At 45.7% G+C, this 20,268-nt stretch overlaps 1 protein-coding gene across 1 annotated transcript in view; it reads right to left on the bottom strand.

The window, feature by feature from the left end:
• Positions 1 to 2,690: 2,690 nt before the first annotated feature.
• PAPPA (pappalysin 1) overlaps positions 2,691 to 20,268 on the bottom strand; it is a 238,700-nt gene continuing 221,122 nt past the window's right edge. The window contains exons 21-22 of the mRNA XM_047099683.1: positions 15,407 to 15,505; positions 2,691 to 2,798 (exon numbers count right to left, since the gene is read on the bottom strand). Of these exons, the coding sequence (XP_046955639.1) occupies positions 2,691 to 2,798; positions 15,407 to 15,505 (207 nt within the window). The remainder of the gene's footprint in view (positions 2,799 to 15,406; positions 15,506 to 20,268) is intronic.

Below are 20,268 nucleotides of genomic sequence, written 5' to 3'. Positions count from 1 at the left end.
CTGAGTCTCTTTCTCTAAGTTTTGAGAAGGGCCTCCCACGTGAGCATGAGGCTAGTCATCAGTGGGGTAGCCTATCTTGCCTAATATCATTGTGAGTAACAGGTTTGATTGATGGTAAGGAGGAGACTGGGTGGTTCTTTGCTCAACTCAATCTGTGAGTTTGAAGATCGAAGTCAGCCTCTAGGAAACTTTGCTCAGCTGGAGAGTATGGGCATAGACAGGCTGAGAGTGAAGGAAGAAAGACCACGAGGGTCAATTTTAGGGAAGCCAGTGAGGTTTTTCTGTGGTTCCTGCAACCCCACCATTAGTAATGGCGCCTTTGGGTCTCCAAGACTTTTTGCACTACTTCCATGCATGATAAAGCAATTGGGAGGGCCCATACCATTACCTTTCTTAGTTCATATCTTGTCAGCTGACCACACATGCTGATAACTCAGCTAGGGCAAGAGAGGGGCTTTAGAAGTTGGCAAGAGTCCTAAGATACTGGAGGGAGTACAAAATGGGATCAAGTCTTCCGATTTTGAGGATGGTTTTGCTAAGGATTGGCCCTGGTAACTATAGAAAATGATCTGAATATAAATGAGATGTGAGTTTGTAAGAAGGAAATATAAGGGATTTGAGTCTGTCCTTAACCATGGTGGCAGCTTCTCCATTCTGGAACCCAGTCTCAGAGTTTGGAACACGGAACAAGCCACACGAATCTAAGCACTGCATCATTTGTGGGCACCTGTGCAAAAAGCACCTTGATATATGTATATATTGGCTGATAGATGTCTTCTCAAGTGCTCTTGGTCAGCAGGTAATTGCTGTCAGGAGTAATACAGGAAGAAGGTTCCTGAAGTTATTTTTGGTCCCCATAGGAGAAAGGACGATGACTGATTAACAATGACTGCCTCAGGTGCAGCAATGAGGAGTCAGCACACATGCCTGGGGTTTCCCATTCCTGTGCTAGACTTTGTTTTCGTTGGTTGCTTTCACTAGATTTGAGATGACATGATTTACAGCAATCTTTATGTGATACCCTCCTACTGCCTCATTTTCTCAGTTCCAGGTCTAGAAATTATGTCCAGCTTGACCATTCTCGCCACCTCTTTCCATATTAATTTCTTCCCATATTAATTCAAAAGGAGCGGACAAGTAACTGGTGGAAAACAGGCAAAGAGGACCCCAATGAGGTAGGGGCTTCCACATGCAATGGACTACCTCCCTCTCAACTTTTGGAGGCTGAACCTGGGTAAGAGGGAAGGGCGGACCAACCACAGGTGTGGATGGGAGTCCTGACAGCTGGAAGACTATGTGAAGAACATGATGACCATGTTTGGTTGTTGGGGACTGACGCTGTGTGCTCTTTAGCTTCCCTCTGAGGGCCCTCAAGAACACAGCTCAGATTGATCATATCCAAAATGATTCTCTGTTCTAGAATGCTGCTCAGGGCAACCGTGAGGTCCTCAGCACCAGAGCCTGATCTAGCCTGGAGGGCCAGGAAGGCTGGGATAAGGATAATAACTCAAGAGTCCCCACAATTCCAGCAGTCTCTGGATGGCCCCAACAGCATATTTAACACTGGTCCACTTGATTATAAAATCTAACACTGGCTCAGACATTCTGGACTCTCAGTGAGGGTTTTAGTATCTCTAGTCCCTCTACTCCCTCTTAGGATGAGAAGCCCACCCATGGGGGATTTAACTTCTCACCATGTGGGCCAATGAGGGTTTTTCTCTTGCGGAAGGGCTAAGAAGTGAGGAGCTGTGGGAAGATGTGGGTCACTCTTAAGGCAGACTGTTTGGTTGTGTGGGGTTTTTCCTAACCTAGTCCTACCATCTTGGGGGTACTCAATGTATAGGATAGAGCAGCAGGAAAAGTAGCAGCGAATGTGGTCCCAAGGCAAGATTTGGGGAATGGGTGGGTTCTGGAGGGATATTATGGCCTCAAGCAGGGGGCTGTTATAATACCTTGACACTGCAACCCTATGCCATTTCCAGCTTGGCCTTAACCCTGGAGTTGGGGTAAAATCCCCCCACGGCAGCAGAAGAATTAGGGGGCTTTGCATACCTTGGATTCTTTACCTCATCCTGGGTTCTACTTCCCTAGAAGGTAGGTGATCAGAGACCATTTCACTTCTAATCCCAAAGGACTGCACAACAGTGCATGCCTGACATGTTCCAAGCCTCAGAGTACAAGCTATCTTGACAACACTTGGTCTTAGCAGTTTCTGCGACTGTTCTTCTCCCAAGGACAGTATTGACTAGGAGCTTGGGAAAGGGAAGACTGAGTTTGTTCCCGTCTCTCTCCGCTCAGTCTCCAAAACTGCCCTCACACAGATGTCTGTTGGGGTACGTATGCATGCATGTGTACTAACCACATATGTGCATACTCCTAACTGTATAACATGTTTCTTGCTGTGGCTGTGTGACAAATGATTTGAATTTTAGGCTCTGGGACAGCACACTTGTATATGCAATCCATCTAAGACTTTGGGATGGGATTCCATTCCATCCTTCAACATGGCGAGACTTGGTTCATGCGCCCCTACTATGAGTCCTTCCTGGGTGAAATTAAAGGCAGACCGGTTGGGTGCTAAGGATCCCTGGTGTGGGGAGGCCATTCCGTTGAGCAGCTGACTGTGAAATCAATACCAAAGGGATGCGGGTCCTGGCGCTGGGAATTCTTTGTCAACTCCTTGTCCTTCCTTAGCCATGGCTGTATCCCCGGAGGTCTTTCCGGCTGTGTTCTTGGGCCTGGGGGTCCCGACAAGCACAGTCACCTTGCAGGTCACAGGACATAGGGAATGGGGTAACCTGCAGAGAGAAAGAGAGAAGAAGTGAGCCAGGTGGTTGGGTCTGATATAGTTTTCCAATGACTGAATTTGGTGGGGGAGGGGCAGCAGACTCAAGTTCAACTCATAGCTCTGTTTCTTGCTAGCCCTGCAATAACTTTTATCAAAATCATCACGGGTCATTGTAACAGCAGCTTCCATTTTCAAGGGCATTTATTATAGGTCAGGCACTTTCTAAATAGGAAAACATCAAATCCTTTGACAACTCTGTAAGATGATGGGTAATAAAACAATCACCCTTTTTCAGACAGGGAAACTGAGGCTCTCTGACAGGGGCAGGCATTTGCCCAAAGTAAAAAATGACAGATCTGGTATTTAAAGTGGGAGAAGCTACTTTTCTCTGAGCCTCAGGTTCCCAGCTGGAGCACTGGTATCATTAAGTCCCACCTTGCACTGTGAACTCTAAGGGCTGAATGAAATCATGGGTGAAAAACTGTAATGTAAAATGGTAATGTAACTGTAAATCCCAAATTTTTGGTTGAAGGCTGTTGAGGAGCAGATTTTAAGAAAGAAAAGCTAAGAGGTATACAACATGAATTGTTATACACATGTAACAAAAGCTGTGAAAAAAATGTAAAAACTTTTCCATCCCTTCACATGCTCTGGGACCTTGATCTGGCTTTCCTTTCTAGAAACTGAAAGCGCGAATGTCTTCCCCATGCAGCAGATGACTGGTCTTCCCAAAGGGCACAGTGCAGGCCCTGCTTGAGCCAGGCCCAGCCTGGGCTAACGCAAGAGGATTTCACCTCATTGCATCATGGTATTTGCATATAACTTTTCCCAGGAGGCCCCCATCTGCGCAGATGGGTGTAATAACCTCATTCGCCTCCTGCCTCGCCAGGGTCTCCAAGTGCTCACACAGTCTCAGGGAACATCTTTGTCCTCCTGGCTTGTGGACTCATTCTGTGTATCTAACTCTTCTCTCTGCCTCTTGGCCTGCCTTCCCTCCCTCCCTCCCTCTCAACCTCTTTCCATCCTGCAATTTTGCAGTGATTTAAAATGGAAGATTGAAGTATAAGCCCCAGCCCTCTCATCTACTGGTGTGAGCTTGAGCACATGACAACTTCTCTGAGCCTCAGTTAATTCATTCATTAAATGGGCATAATGAAAGCATATACCTCCTGAGGTTGTGATGAGGGATAAGGGAACTGATGAAAAACATATAGCACAGTTCTTGGCATATGCTCAGTGCATCGATGGATCGATCCATCAATTGAGAGATATCTCATCTCTCTCCCTCAGTGAGGCAGGAACCATGTCTGTTTTGTTCATTCTTGTTTTCTCAGAGCTTAAGCCATAGAATGAATGAATGTTCATTTCTCCACCTCTCTCTCTTTCATTGTACCCATGACTAGCACATCTCTGTTTCTCTTTTCAATTTAAATTCATAAGCATTCAGGGGTGCCTGGGTGGCTCAGTCGTTTGAGTGTTAGACTTTGTCTCAGGTCACGGTCTCATGGCTCATGAGTTCGAGCCCCGTGTTGGGCTCTCTGCTGTCAGCACAGGCTTGCTCTGGATCCTCTGTCTCCCTCTCTCTCTCCCCCTCCCCACCTAGTGCCTCTCTCTCACTTTCGAAAATAAACATTTAAAAAATTCATAAGCATTCATGAGAATCCTAAGCATTCTCATAGATGCTTCTTCCACGCAGTGTCTTTCTGCTTACAACTACTTGCTGTTCCCTGTTCAGGACACAGACTACCTAGTTGTCATGCCTTTGTGAAGGCTGTGCCTTCTAATGTAGAATATCCTTCCACAGCCTCTAAACGACATAGAGGAAATTCTCCAGTCCAAGTGGGGAAACTGATGGTGGGGCCAAGTCCAAATCTAACAGCTGAGGTCAAATGGGGAGAGTACCATCATGGGAGCCAGGAGGCCTGGACTGGTCTCCTTGCTGGATTCACAGTCACCGAGCAATCTGGGGAAAATCCCTCCACTGCCATGACCCTCAGATTCTATATCCATAAAAGGGTGATTTTTAAAAAGACCACACATTTCATATGGTTGTGAAGTCCAAACACAAATAAACATCCAGAAACCCCAGCACGTGGCCTCACACTCAGGAGATGCTTGTGCTGAATCAGATTTCCCGCCAGCTCACATTTCACCATCGGTGACACCTTTGCTGCCTGTTGTCCCCTTCTCCCACCTCCCTGACTTCAGCGGCTTCTTTGTCCTCAACTCAACCCTTTCCTTTATCTAGTCTCTTCTCCTGTCCTTGCCACATGCTAACATTAGAATGATCCGGTTACCTCTAATGTCCTGTGCAGAGTTCTCTCTATAATTCTTTCTCACTGGGCTCTAGGACCCATTAGAGAGAGTCTCACATCTGATTTCTCTCTCTTAAATAGAGAGAGAGAAAAAGCTTAAAAGAGAAAGAGCTTCCCGCTGCGTCTCACACAGGCAAAAATTGAACAGATCTCTTAGAATAAGACCCAAAGTCCTTACCATGAGTTCAAGGCCTTGCATGATCTGATCTCCACACACACTTCTTGGACCACCTCTGGCCCCTTTCTCTTTCTGACTCTTGGTGGCTTATTTATTTATTGGTTCCTCAAATACTACAATTGTTTTCCTACCTTTTTTTTTGCCCATAATCCAAACTTTATGGAAAAAGTGACACCAAAGTACAAGATCACTGTTGTATACCTTACAAAATTAAACATAATTATTGGCAGATAACCTGGAATTACTGAACAGATAAGACTTTCTGTAATAGAACACAAATTCAGAAGGTTGTGTGGATCATTAGCGTCGTTTTCTTCTAAATGAACCCCTTCTGTGACCTTTCCTCCTGTTGGCTGGGATGACACTGTCCGACAGCCTCCATAGAGAACCACCATCTGAGCAAGTCTCTAGCCATCAACCTTCCTCTCCCCTCACTGCTCTTTCCTGGCCAGCTGCTCCTCCATTCTTCAGGTCTTTGTCTCAAGTCTCACCTCCTCCCTCATTGGTCTGACCAAAGATCGCATCGTCACCTTCATCTCCTATCACATCATCTCATTCAGAAATGCTTCTGTACTTGTATGCCAGCTCAGTCTGAGCAAGGACCGTGTCTGTTGTTGACCTGAGTCTTTATTCATCACATAACAGGCACTCAATGGACCCTTGAACGGAGGAACAAATGAATGCATGAATATGCACCCAGAACACAAGGCAGGGACCCTCTGCTCTTGCACTCACTCTCTATGTGAGTGTGTACATGTTACTTCCCTTCTCTGGGCTTCACTTTCCCTACCTGTACATTAAGATTTGATTCTAATGCTCTCTACCTTCCCATCTGTCTGAAAATCCTTCTCATCTGAGAAAGGCAGAAGGCAAAAGCCCTGGCCAGAAAGGATGTAGAAATTTAGGCTTTCTCCACAAACCCTGTCTTGCATGTTCCCCTTTCTGCCATCCCCAGTTCTACTAGCTTGTCCAATATCACCAGCTGGCAGGGCCCCGTCACCAGTTAGTTTCTCTAAGCCAGTGTGGCCACCCTGGTGAAGTGAGCACGGCATGGCCACTCCCTTTCCTCCCCAAGTCAGCCAGGGCAGTTTTGGCATTTTCCCAAAGAAACAAGTCTGGAAACTGAGGGAAGGAACCCCGATCAGAATAACAAAGTCTAGAAGGTTTGGCCTCAGGAGGCATATCTGGAGCCTCCTTATCTTCACTGCATGCTTGTAAATACACCTGCATTTACCGAGCCCTTGCTAGGAGTTTGGGAGGCAGACAAGTTCAGGTGTGGGCTCCACCTAGGTGCCGCTTTTCCAGCAAGTCCTTGGCGCCCTGGGGACTTCATGTCCCCATCTGTAAGGCAAGGGTCCTTGGAAAGACCTCGCAGGGTTCTGGTGAGGAGTCCATAAAATAACCAGCTCGCAGAAGCCCTAGTGCAGAACAGACATACAGCCTCTTGTTTCCTCCTCCCATCCTTCCTCTTGCATCTTAGCAAAGTGCCTATTCAGAGCCTGCCTTGGGATCCTCTCTTGTCACAAGCATCCTCCGTGGCAAGTGGGAACAGAAGGGTAGAGACTGTCAGCTCTACCCACTTCCCAGGTCTGACATGGGTCCACCGCAGTGAACACCACTTTACACACACACACGCTACCAATTCCTGCGGCCCTTCCACGTGCCGGATAATTACTAATGTGCTGGCTAGTCCACACTGCACAATGCTGTGAGGCTGTCGCTATTAGCTACCCATCCTGTAGGTGAGAAAATGGAGGCTTCAAAAAGTTTAAAAGAAAACAAACTCACCCTGGGCCTCACTACCAGTCAGTAACTAGACGGTGTAGGATTCTAAAGTCCACTCCAAACACTGAGAGCTTTTCAGCAGGTGAGAGTAAGAAGGCTCCTCCTTCACAACCTGGCCAGGCTGACTGCTGCTGTGTCTTTTGATAGCCAATAGCCTTTTATCCCTTAGTATATGCCTGGCTGAGTTAACCCAATGTGTGCTATCTCACTCACTCCTCCCAGCAACCCTAATAAGGTAGCTATTCTTACCAGCCCCATTTTACATCTTAGAGGAAACGAAGATGCACAGGGGTGAGTCACTTGGCTGGCGGCTGGCCTGAGATCTGCATCCCTGTTTGTAACCACTCCTTGGTACCGACCCCCCAGGAGGCAGGCGGAGCAGGAGTCAGGGTCCCCTTTTTATAGAGAAAGAAACTGAGACATGGGAAAAAGGGTCACATTCCTGGTAAAGTCAGCTCTGAACCCAATTCCCAGGTTTCCTGGGAAATTCCCCAAGCAGCTTCCTACCTTCTCCCCCAGATGGGCTCCCAAGAAAACCTACCACCCACAGCACAAACGCCATGGTGGCCAGTTTACATGTGGGATTCCCAGCACCGTGTGGCTAGGCTATCCCATAAATGGCTTGGCCACCCACTCTAGGATTCTGTCAACAAGCCCAGGTCAATGACCAAAGGCCACGAGTCTCTCCTTTTCTCCTCTGTACTGGAGATGGTGCTCAGGGACAGGGGTTTCTCCTTGGGGTGAGTTGCCCAGGATAACACCTCCACCTGTGTGTGTGTGTGTGTTTGAGCGGCTCAGGAATACAGCCCAGGCAGATGCACCACAAGGCCTGGCTGCAGGTCTCCTCTGAGGCTGGGAGACAGGCAGGGGCGGGATTGTGACTCAGACTCAACAGGGAGGTCACAAGCAGAGAGTGTGGGGAGCAACACGCGTCCTATGCTGAATGCCAGAACGCCTTGACTGCCCACACGCCCACCGTGGGAGCTTGGGCACATCACTTCACCACTCTGAGTCTCAGGGACTTCACGGTGTCGACAGATGTAATGAGATCAAGCAGACCAAGGTGTGATGCAAGTACAAGGACTACCCGTAAGCTCTTTGGAGGCAGGGTAGATACGTGCCTGGTACAGGGCATGGAGGAGTCAGTGAATACAGAGGCGTGTTTAAATGTGGATAAAGTGGTCATATGGATACAGGGAGAGAGAGTAAGGGAGGGAAAAGGGAATGAGACTTGGGTTTGATTCCTTATGCTGTTAGGCAAGTTATTTTCGTTTTGGGGGCTTCAGTTTCTCTGTCTGTAAAATGGAGGCAATGACAGGCCTGTCCATTAGAAGTATTTTGGATAAAGTATAAAATTCAAGTAAAGCACCTAGCATGGTATATGGGCATAAAACATGTGCTCAATACATGATGGTGATAATGAGGGTGACGGTAATAGCGATATTGGGGATGTTGCTGTTGATGGTGGTCATGACGATGTATATTGACAATGGTTATGAGAATGGGAACTTTGAGGGACAGATGGGTCTGAATAGGATCAAACTAAAATAAGTATCTAATACTTACAACTCCTATCAGTCTACACTAATACCATGTATTAGGTATTCTTGTGGACATAGTTCCTCGATAAGCCATTTACAGATGAAATGCATGTTTACTCAAAAAACAAAATAAAATAGTGTCTGATTTATCCACATGGAGAATTCAAAGCTCCATCCCAAACAGGGAAAATCATAACACTCCAGAAGCCAATGATTTGGTGGACGAGGAATTAGTATAGTCTCTTTAGTCATTTTCTTGTTATGTCTTACTAATCTTTCAAGGTAAACACATCTAGCCCCTCTTCCAAGAAGCCTTCTAGGATACTCTAGACTAGTTCAATGCTTAGAATCATTGAACACTCCTTGGCTCTGTGGATAAGGTTCAGATTCCCTGGCTTGGTTTATAAAAGCCCATTCAAGGCTCATTTCTTACCTCTTACTACTTACATCCCCTCTCACCCTGTGATCTAGCAACACTTAGGGAAATGTAGTTTCCTTAATATGCTCCCTTACATCTGGGCCTTTGCACAGACTGTGCCCTCTGCCACAAACACTGCCCTCACATCCTTGTCTCTGGTCCTCCCCCAACTCCTTTAACCTGGCTAAGATTTACTGTCCCTTTCATATCTCACCTTTGGTGTTGCCTTCTCCAGGAAGCTTTGTCAGCTTCCCTCACTTGCTCTGTCTCTGTTGGCACTTAATATACTCTAAATAAACTCAGCATGGTTGGGACTAGGTCCATCTTGTGGCCTAGAACGGTGTATGTCACATACATAGCAGGTGCTCACCAGTGGGGTACGTCAGAACCAGGGATCCATCAGTGAGCAAATGGATGTATATTCATGACCTCATGAAATGTTCATTTGATCAACAAGAAGGTGCAGATTCTGAGACAGTAAATACATTTTATAGTATGTGCCAAGGTGATAAGGGTTTTAAAACAAAGAAAAAAAGTGGAATCCAAAGCAAATGGGTGTGTAAGGGATAGTCTAAGGTGGATGGTCAGGATGGGCCTCATTGAGAATTTGACACTTCAGCAAAGACTTGGAGGAGGTGAGGGAGTGAGTCATGTTGGATGAATGGAGAAGAATATTCTCAGCCAAAGGAGGAGCCAGTGACAAAGTCTGTAGGTAGAAGGATGCCTGGCTGGATGGTGAGGAGTTCAGAGGGCTAGAGTCAAGTGAGAGAGACTACTGAGAGTGGGGAGTGAGGCCACAGAATTAATGGGGGTAGGCAGAACACATAGGGCCTTATAGGCCATTGGGAGAACTGTGAAGGGCTTTGTACAGAGGAGTAATACCACAAGACTTGTTTTAGGAGGACCATTCTAGTTCCTAAGGAGAGATCTAAGACCCACTGATGGACATCACCAACTCTGCAACCCAATACCCAACCCTTTAGCATGGACCACTCAGCGAAGAAGGCTGCTGTCCATCTAATGATGTTTATTATCTTCTCATGTGTTATAGAATCACTAGCCTCCTTATACCAATGGGCTTCATTTGGGTATAATGTCCTTTCCTAAGAAACCACGTTATTTTCACTTAGATTTAGCAAATCAATATGGCAACCCTATACTTAATGTCATCAGTTAGGCATGCCATCCTGTGCTGAGACCGGTTTCTGGGATTAATCTCTCCTTAATCTCTACTGGTCTCTGCCCCAAATAGCCCTCAGATTCTGACTCGATAGCCAAGTCCCTCAGGGAGCCATGTGGAAAAGCCCTAGACATGAATATAATCCAGATGTCAAGAGATAAAAAACCAAAGGTGAGACTGGCCTGCCCAGGGTCACAGAACTAAGTCACAGAACTGGGACTCCACCCCAACTTCCCAGACATCTTCCACAATTAGTCCCTTAGCAGCTGTCTGAAACATGACCATAACTAGTGTTCCAGGCCACCACGCCTTACAAAGCCTTGCTATGTTGAATAAGTTAAGGCTGTTTCCCCTTCTTCCCTTAAAGCTCCAACACATGCTTACTGAGAATGATTCCAATTATAAATGATTTTTTTTTGTTTTGTTATGAGGGTAAATTACTGAAGCAACCGTTCTGGAAATCTGCTCTGTATTCGAGACTCCTCAAGGCTCCAAACAGGAAAATAATAAACTGACATGCTGAGAAGCTGAGTCCTGCCCCTTCCTGTCTGCCTTGCACTGCAGACAGGTGTCTGGATGGGAAACCGGTCACCCTTGTCAGACGGAGTTTCCTGCATAGTCTTGCTCTTGTCTGCCAGCTGGGCCCAGGTCACCCCACAAGGCAGATGTGGGGAACAGCTGGTGTCTGGACAGACAGACAAAGGGAGGAAGGATGGAGGGAGCAGACTGCCATTCTGGGCCATCTGACCAGGAGTCCCGAGGCCTGGTGACTGGGAAGAGGGTTCGGTAGAGAGTTGGTTAGAAGGAAATGTGGGAGAAGATGCTGAATGCTTGCTTACCCATGGGCCTTAAGTTCATACCCAGGACAGCTCTCTAGGAGCACTAGGAAGGAAGAAGCCCACCCGCCAGGGGAAGGGGGGGAAGCCGCAAGCTCATTACCTCTAGATGTTCAGAACAGGGGTTAGAGGCAGATGCCTCACAGTCCAGACTCACGAGATTTGCATCTCAGTCCTACCACCTGCTGGCTGTGGGACCTTGGCCCTTCTCAGCCTCAGCTGCATTGTCTACAAGATGAGCATAACAAGACAACACCTACAATGGGGCTGCTGCGTGATGAAATGAGATGACACGTGCAAAAACGATCACCACTATGCTTGGCAAATCATAAGCTCTCAAAAAATAGTAATGACGATTGTTTGGAGTAAGGAAATCCTGACTCTTACCCGCGGCTGTGTCACCTTGTAAAAGTGAGTTCACCCTCTCTGAGCTTCAACAGAGTCTATCTTATTGGGTATCTCAAAGGGAGATAATATGCAGAGACTCTAACCCTGACAAGGCACCATTAATGTGCACCATTAATGGAATTACTGTAATTGAGGAAGGTGCATGAAGTAAGTTCCTGAATGCTAGGCTGGGTGCTTGTGGGCAGGGAACTCCCCACGATGGGTGGCTGGGGCCAAGAGTTCAGGTAGGAATGAAACAAGGCCACCAGTAAGAGGCAGGGAATGAGAGGAAGGAAGCCAGCCTCTGGCCCCTCTCCTGCCATCAGAGGCTTCCTGCTGTGGAAGCTGGAGACAGAAACCAGGACTTTTTTCCACTCAGAGGAAACTGCTGTCTGGGACGTCAGGGATGGCTGGCAAGGCTGGGAGCCTCAATGACTCCCCACCCTGTCTTCACTGCTGGGAAAGGCTGCTTTCACCTTGGCCAAGGGGAGGAGTCCCACGTCCAAGGTTCCCTGGCAGTCGGGGTTCATGGTGAATTGTCTCCAACAAGAACTGGGATGGTCACGCTCATGCGCACTGAGGACTCAGCCCCATGCAGGAGCACGAGCTGGGCTCGTGAGTCAGGGAGAACTGGGTTCGAATTTGGGCCTCAGCATTTGTGGCCAAGTGACCTCAAGCAAAAGTCCTGTTGGTGCTTGGGGCCCAAACTGCTTCACCTGTGCAGCAGAGGTAATAGTGACCTATCAGAGTTGACATGGGGATTAAAGAAGGTCACAGAGGACACGTGTCTGGCAGGATGTCTGACAGAGGGGACAGTTCACTTAGGGGTATCTTTTTCATCCTCTGTTTCTCCACCTGCTGTCTCTAGAACCCAGTCTACTGCAGGAAGCAGAGTTGGGTGTGTACGAGAGAGTGTTAATGCATTCAAGAAGCTGGAGTTTACTTAGAAGTTAAATTGGGGAATTTAAATTGTAGGAAGTGTGAGTTTAATTTGAGACACGCTTCTCCTCCAGAAGTCAGACTTCCAGGAATCCCCAATGTGAAGAAAGCACCAAACGCTGAGAACAAGGAACAACTACGGCAAAGCCGTATGCGCCAGAAGAGAAGGTCAGGCTCTGTAACCCATGCTCCCCACATGGTTCTTACAGCCCTCTCCATCCTGTCTTCCACCACTGCTCACCTCCTCCAGGAGAGCTGCTCATTCTCCAGGGCTCCATGTAAATGTCACCTCCAAAGCAGCTTTCTCTCACCTTCACTCTGCTCTCCAAAAGATCCTGCACCTGTCCTTTACTGCCCTTGCACAAAAGCACTATGAGGTGTGGTTGTATACCTCACTGCTTAACACCTGGCTCCCTTAATAGACTGTGTGCTTCACAAGGGCAGGTGTCAGTCTATCTGGACTCTGGAAAGTGCACACAGTCCGGTACAGTGCTGGGCCCACACAAATGCTCAAGGAACATGCATCTCACTGAACGAAGGAAACTTGGCTGACAGGAAGGATCACCGGTTTAAAGAAGGGGATCTTTTAACACAAAAGGCCAAAATTACATACACAATGTGGGTGGAAAAGCAATGACTATGAAGCATATGCAGAACTGCCAAAGAACGGACTCTGGGTCTCTCACTAAAGAGGCAGCACTCACCTAAGGGCCCTGATGTCTGAAATTGTTGCACCCGAACCCAGTATAGGAACAGAGAGCCAAAGTGGCCATATGGTGTACATGCATATATTTTTGCAAGTGACTGTAATAATTTGGAATCTGCACCTGAACCCCAGTCTCATGACTTCATGTTCCTACCATGCACTCTGTAGAAACAGCGATCCATTTAAGGAAGTTTCCCAATAAAAATAAATTAGTTTTTTTTTTATGTTTTTGTATATAAGTTATAGTTGGTAGGAAAATTCTTTTAATCGGAGCTGCTCTTACTCCAGCTGATGGTGTCACATGAATGATGTGTCATAATTCTACACAAACTTCTATTTAAAACACAAACTTCATTGTCCATTCACTTTCGCAAATGGCTCATTCCAACAAGTGAAATTGACACTATTGTATGCTATTCATTTGGCAACATGTATCAAGAGCCTTATAAATGCTCGCACCTCTTATCCTAGTCCTTTCAATTCTAAAAATCAATTGTGAAGGAATAATAAGAGCTAGAAAAATATTTACCTGCAAATATATTCACAAGCATCATTATTTATCGTTGTGAGAAGCTGAACCCAAGAGTTAAAAATAATAGCCAGAGGGGAATGGTTACACAAATTACAATACATCACAACCCTGTGATAAATAATAATAGAGGAAAAACTATGGCTGGGAAATTTGTAATAATGTCAGACCATATTCTTACGTGTAAGATTTCCTGTACTAAGTAAAAACAAAACAAGATTGCAAGCTGGAAATGCAGTGACATATACACAGGCGCAAATGCCCACACACTTAAACACACACACAAAATACTCCAGAAGGAAAGCAATGGCTGTTTTGGGTTGTAAGATCAGCAGTCATGATGGTGTTCTACTTTCTGGATTTTCCAAAAAGTAGAATATGTATTGTTTCATACCCGGGAGAAAAATGAAATTCACTTTCTACTAATGAATAGAAATGAGTGAATAAATACAAAACAAATTCATTAATAGAAAATTCATTAATAGACAATGAATTTTATTCAACTGTATTCGGGCAGAAAGTGTTTACCTTCAGTGTTTAAAACAGAAAAGAAGGGCAGGCATCCTGAAACGTTGCCCATACAAGACTGGCTGATCCCAGAGAGCCCCAGCAGCCCTAGTCATCAACCAAAAAATGGAGTTTGAGTGTGTTCCTTGGGTCTTACCCTGTTTATCCGTGCATTCTAGGGTCAGAGCATCATTCTTAAAGGAACTAATTCTTTTAAGGACGGTACAATATAAAGGTATTTAATTAGCAAGCCAGGAGCCTTGCTCTGTGTCTATCACTCCCTCTGCCACCATAGACAAATCATTCCTCCTCTATGGGCCTCAGTGCCCCATTATGAAATGAAAAGTTTGGACCACATGATCACAGACACCTCGTCAGCTAAGACTGACTGACCCATCTTAGGAACAAAGTTCTCCCTTCTTTAAAGAGAGAGAGATGAGCTCAAATGATTTTTTGGCTCAGAGTATTGATGAATATAAAAACAGAAATAGCTTCCCATGAACATATTCATCACAAGAGTGCTCTCAACTTGGGTTGCCCTGGTGGACCCACCTCTTCCCCAGAGCTCATCAGGAAGAAAGTGGAGGTGGCCACTCTTCTGTGACTGGTAGATACACGTGATAGTCAAATATTCAGGTTTTACTACAAACACTTGAATCACTCCTATTACATCTTAATATGCCAAGGAAGAAAATCACAACCAAGACCACCCCTGCTAATTTTATAAAAATTAGATGTGAGAAACAAGAGATTGCAGAATAATCAAAGGCTATGACTTACCTTGGTAGAAATGTGCCATCTTCTCTCTTCCCCTTAGATTTTAGCCATACAGCCTAAAAATGCAACTTCTCTCTAGGATTTTACATGCCCCAGGAATTCTTTTCCTGGCCACCTCCCTGATCCTTCTCTTTATCTCTCAAGTTTCAGCTTCCATGCTGATCCCTCCGTAGAGCCTTCTCCAACCCCTGGCCTGGGGCCTCAAAGTGCTCTATCCTCCTCATCCCAAAGTATTGATGACTCTTGTATTTGTCTGCTTCCATACCTGGCTCTAAGCTTTGAGGGTAGGGAACCACATCTGCAAAGATCATCCATGAACCTTCCCACCTAGCTCAAGGCCCAGCACATGACATTGGCTCAACTACTGCCTAAAAGAATAATAATAATAAAAAAAAAATACAGTAAAGTACAGCTTGTGAGCAAGTGCTGACACAACCAAGGCACTAGGTTATCCAGCATGTAGGGTGATCCTGGCTGGGAAGCTGGGCAGGCCTGCAGGAGGCGGTGCCCAGGGGCCTACCTTTTTGGTCTTCACCGTAGAGGCACAGCAGTCCCCACCATCGTAGTTGCAGAAAGCCCGGTTGTTGATGGCATCACAGTAATTGTCTCCCATGAAGGGCTACAAAGGGGGAGAGAGGCAGAAGGGAAGGAGGTCTGTTAGCATCCTGAGTGGGTGAGCGATGGCCCTGCAGTTGTCTAGCTGTCTCTCAACCTTTTAAAAACCTCTGCAGACAGACTACCTGGCTTCAAGTCTCAACACCCTCTTAGACCAGTTATCGCTTCTACCATTTTTAAAGACTTACCTAGCTGAGTTTACCCCGACTAAATTATGGTTACGCTGGTGGACACAATTGTAGGAGTATGCAAAGCCACAGGATAGATCACTTACATCTTTCCAAAGCAGGACTCATTTTACTTCACGAAAAGATTAGAAAATTTGAGCACCTTCCCCCTACTTTTCCTAGTAGTAGGTAATTAGACACACGATTTATAATAAAATATAAGCTGCATGCAATCTACCCAGAATTGTAAAGATCAAAAGTAAGAATTCATAGGAATTTGGCACAATTGTCCGTATGTGATTGTGGGCTCCCTCTCCTCTAGCACTGGAGTACAGATGTACTTAACGTCACGTGCTTTATGTGTTTGTTGTCTTTGTTCTCCAAACAACATGTGAGGTAAGCTTTGCTCTTCCCTCTTTTCAGATGATTCTGAGGCTCAGAGCAAGAAAAGTGCCCAGCCAAGATCACACTGGCAGGGCAGAGCAGTGATTTAAATCTAAGTTGGCTTCATATTTTTTTCTTTGCCATTCTAGCCTATATCTAGCACATACTGATTTGTTGCTTTTCTTCCCTGTGCTCCTCCAACTCTGTGGTGCTACAAAAATCAGGAAAAGATGACAGAGCTAAGTCATTACTGATCTGAACCCAGGGAAATCTTACAGGAAAGTCAGGAGTATCTGCAAACCCCCTAACACTTTTTTATTCCCCATCTGAGCACTTAGCCACTGTTTTCTGTTTATGAACGTGTAGCTGGTGTAAGACTGTGAGCTCATTGAAGATGTGGGCAACATCCAGTTCATCTTTGTCTCCCTATCGCCCATTTTAATGCTGGGCACAACTTTGGCTCTTAGAGATGTTTATGAAATTGAATAGATTGCATTGGCATAGTGGAAATGCAGGTTTGGAAAATCTGGGCTCTAGTCTAACAAACCCCAGTGAACTGGAGGGGTTACTTGGTGATTTTGGTTAACTGGGTTATCTTCACTGGGTCTCAAGACTCCTAGCACAATGATATAGGGAGGTAGGCTAGGTCCACTGATTTCTCAAAACAATAAGCATACCCCTTGCCCCATCAAAAACAATACCATATGACCCTTTACTATAGAAAGCAGTTGAAAGCAAAACCACTCTAATTAAAGTTCAGGATGGGTGCTCTAATGCTCAATGACTCACTGATGGGAAAGGTGTCATCAGTTGGCTAAGACCATTGCATCTCAACACAACCCCTCTGATCCAGTGGTCTCTCCTTTGCATCCTGACTGTTATGGGGAGAACTGAGCTCCACAAAGAGTCACCCCCACCCCCGTGGCATCCCTGGCTTTTGCATCTCTGCCCCAAATTCACAGAGCCTTTGTGCCTCCAACTCATGATGCCAGATTCCATTTCCTCACTATCCTGTTAGGGTCTAAAAGCATCTTAGCAAGACAGAACCAAGAACAGGCAAGAGCTGTTCTCAGATGTATGTGTGCACAGGTGCATGGCTATGAAAACAAGTGTGGCTCTGCTGTGCACCTGCCGTAATGAACACATTATCACATTCATATTTGAGCTGAGAGGCACAAACAACAAAGGATAAGCCCTTGGTTCTTCTCTGTGCCTTAGGAGACCTGCCTATGGGCTGATCTTTAGGGTCTTTCTTATATCAAATATAGGAAGGAAGGAAACCTAATGCACCTTCCTTAGAATAAAAGGAACTGGTTTGGTAAAGGAGTAGCTAGGAAAGAAGAAGAAAAAATAAATAAATGAAACTGGTTCTTTTAATTATTATTATTATTGTTGTTGTTGTTGTTATTATTATTATCATTTAGCCCCTGAAAAAATCTCCAGTCTCATCACTAGCTGTGTGTCCTTTCCTGCGGCACATCCATGCATCTGTCCACCCATCTACGCATCCATCTTGTATTTAACCATATTTACTGAATGCGTACGATGTGTGATACACTATGCTAAAGAAAAAGACATAATAGTGAGTCAATATAGATCGAGCTCCTACTCCTCCAGACCTTACACTTCAGTGAGCAGGCAAGCTTTAATCAAATAATCACACATCTGATTGCCAATTTCAACTCTGATAAGACCTATGGAGGAAAGGTACGTGATGTTGTTAAAGAGGACTGAACCTAATCAGGGAGCTCTGTGAAGGTGTCCCTAAGGAAATGACGTTTTGGCTGGGATCCGAAGACATGCAGGGGTTAATTAGATGAGCATGGAGAAGGGAGACTTTCTAGAGACAGCAAATAACATGTGAAAAACTTCACTACTTAGAGATTTTTTTTTTCCATCGCTGGGATTTCTCATGGCTACTACTATTACTAATATGTTCAGGTGAGGAATTCAACCTTCAGGATCTAGTTCAAACCTCATCCCTCCAAAATGCCTTCTCTAATTCCCCCCGGATATTCTGTGTTTTTACAGCTTCTTGTACTTGTTTTGGATACAGCTCTTGGTACATCTTTAAGAATTCTCTCTTTAACTGTCTATCTCCTTTACTACACTGTGAGTTCCTGATGGATGGGAATGTGTGTCATTTATTTTTGCATCCTAGAGTTTCTAGCAAAACGTGTGGCAATTTGAGCAAAACTGTATCAAATATACATTCCTTACATGTTTACTGAGTAAAACCTCAGGAACAGATACACGGATGGACAAGGGGCAAGGAGATACCACAGATGAGTCAGGAAGAGCATAGTTACTATTTTCACTTGACTAAGATCATGGTGTTCCCAGAATGCAGAGTAGTGCTGGACACATAACAGGCATCAGTGAAGCTCTGACGCATGAGTGAGTGAATGACCACTTTGGATACGGTGGGGGCAGGGGGGTGGGTAGAAGGCTCAGGACTCTCAAAACCCTTTCTCAGTCTTGGCTACCTCTAGACACTCCAGGTTGATGGCTCCTTCCTGGGCCCAGCATTTGTATCTCTTCCAGGCATTGTTTTCAGCCCCAGGTAAGAGGCAAACTATTAGCTCTAAGCTGAGGAGTAAAGGAGAGGAGGAGCACCTACAAGGGCAAAGGCGATAAGCATCATTGGCAGTGCTCTGAGCCTGACAGGTGAGGGTCTCCTAGGCCCCAGTGCTGAGTCAAAGGAGGGATCGAATTCTGCTGTCACACTGGCTGCCCAGACCGCCAACTCAGCAGAACAAGCACCCAGGTAATCCAAGCTTCCTTTTTGCAAAGCACTGGACCGATCCAGAGAGATGGAAGGAAGCAACAGCCACAGGGCCTGGGCCTTGGCCTTGATTTTGCCATTCCTGGCTGAATCTTGGAAGAATGGAGGTTCTTAAAGACTACAGTGTCAAGTGCCGTGAGAAGATGCTATAGGGAGCTCCTAACCAATACACAGAAACAAAAGTGTGACCCAGGGACTGTCCTGTGACACTTGCAGTTCCGAGGTGTTTCATGGGTGGGAGGTGGCCTAGTGGAGGAGAAAAAGCACTGGGCTGGAGTCAGGAGACCCAGGTTCATGCTTTGGTTCTGTGGCTTTTATGCTGTGCAACTTTGGGCAGTCCATCCCCTCTCTGACCCTCATTTTCCACTCCATATAAGCATTGAGTAGATCACACTAAATTAGATCATACTAAGAACCCTTCCAATTTTGGCATTCCATCAAATTTTAGATTTGGCTACTATCTAGGTCCCAGTTTCCTCATCTTTAAAATAAAAGGTCAGGTTTAGATCATCTAGAAGAGCATTTCTGGCTCTGACATTCTAAGAATTTCATCAAATACAAAGTTTTCTATGGGGCACCTGGGTGACTCAGTCACTTAAGTGTCCAACTCTTGATTTCAGCTCAGGTCATGATCTCAAGGTTCATGGTTCCTGAGTTCCAGTCCTGGGTTGGGCTCCACACTGGGCGTGGAGACTGCTTGGGATTCTCTCTCCCCATTTCTCTCTGCCCTTCCCATTCTCTCTCTCAAAATAAATATATAAATTAAAAAAAAAAACCCACAAAGTTTTCTAAAGCACAATATAGTCCTTTTCACCTGCATTTTCCTGACTGGGCTCTGGGGCACCGCAGATAAGTGTTCATCCACCTGGATGGAATTTGGGGCCTCCTTTTCACTGTCATCTAAGAAGAACCACAAAGGACTTGGGGTCCACAGAAATATCTCTTAGTTCCATAGACAGTGCCCCCTTAAGAATACACATGACAGGGGCGCCTGGGTGGCTCAGTCGATTAAGCGGCCGACTTCGGCTCGGCTCAGGTCATGATCTCACAGTCCGTGAGTTCGAGCCCCGCGTCGGGCTCTGTGCTGACAGCTCAGAGCCTGGAGCCTGTTTCAGATTCTGTGTCTCCCTCTCTCTGACCCTCCCCTGTTCATGCTCTGTCTCTCCCTGTCTCAGAAATAAATAAAACGTTAAAAAAAATTTTTTTTTAAAAAAAAATTTAAAAAAAAGAATACACATGACATCCTAAGTACCCTGTCCCTCCCTAGGTTTGTCACTGAGACAGAGACAGATCATCATTTCAAACTCCAGGGAACAGTTCAACTGCGAAGTCAGAGAGGATTTTCCACTTTCAGCCTATGGTCGGGTCTAAGATGCCCTTATTAATTCTGGGGTCGAAGAATAAGTGAATGACAAACATGTAGCAAAAGGA

This window comes from Lynx rufus, unplaced genomic scaffold (genome assembly GCF_022079265.1).
Source record: "Lynx rufus isolate CCGP_SWC_20201006 ecotype Redwood Valley unplaced genomic scaffold, mLynRuf1.p SCAF_10, whole genome shotgun sequence".
Taxonomy (NCBI): domain Eukaryota; kingdom Metazoa; phylum Chordata; class Mammalia; order Carnivora; family Felidae; genus Lynx; species Lynx rufus.
Note: the sequence above shows the minus strand (reverse complement) of the source record. Positions and strands in the feature narration are given on the sequence as shown.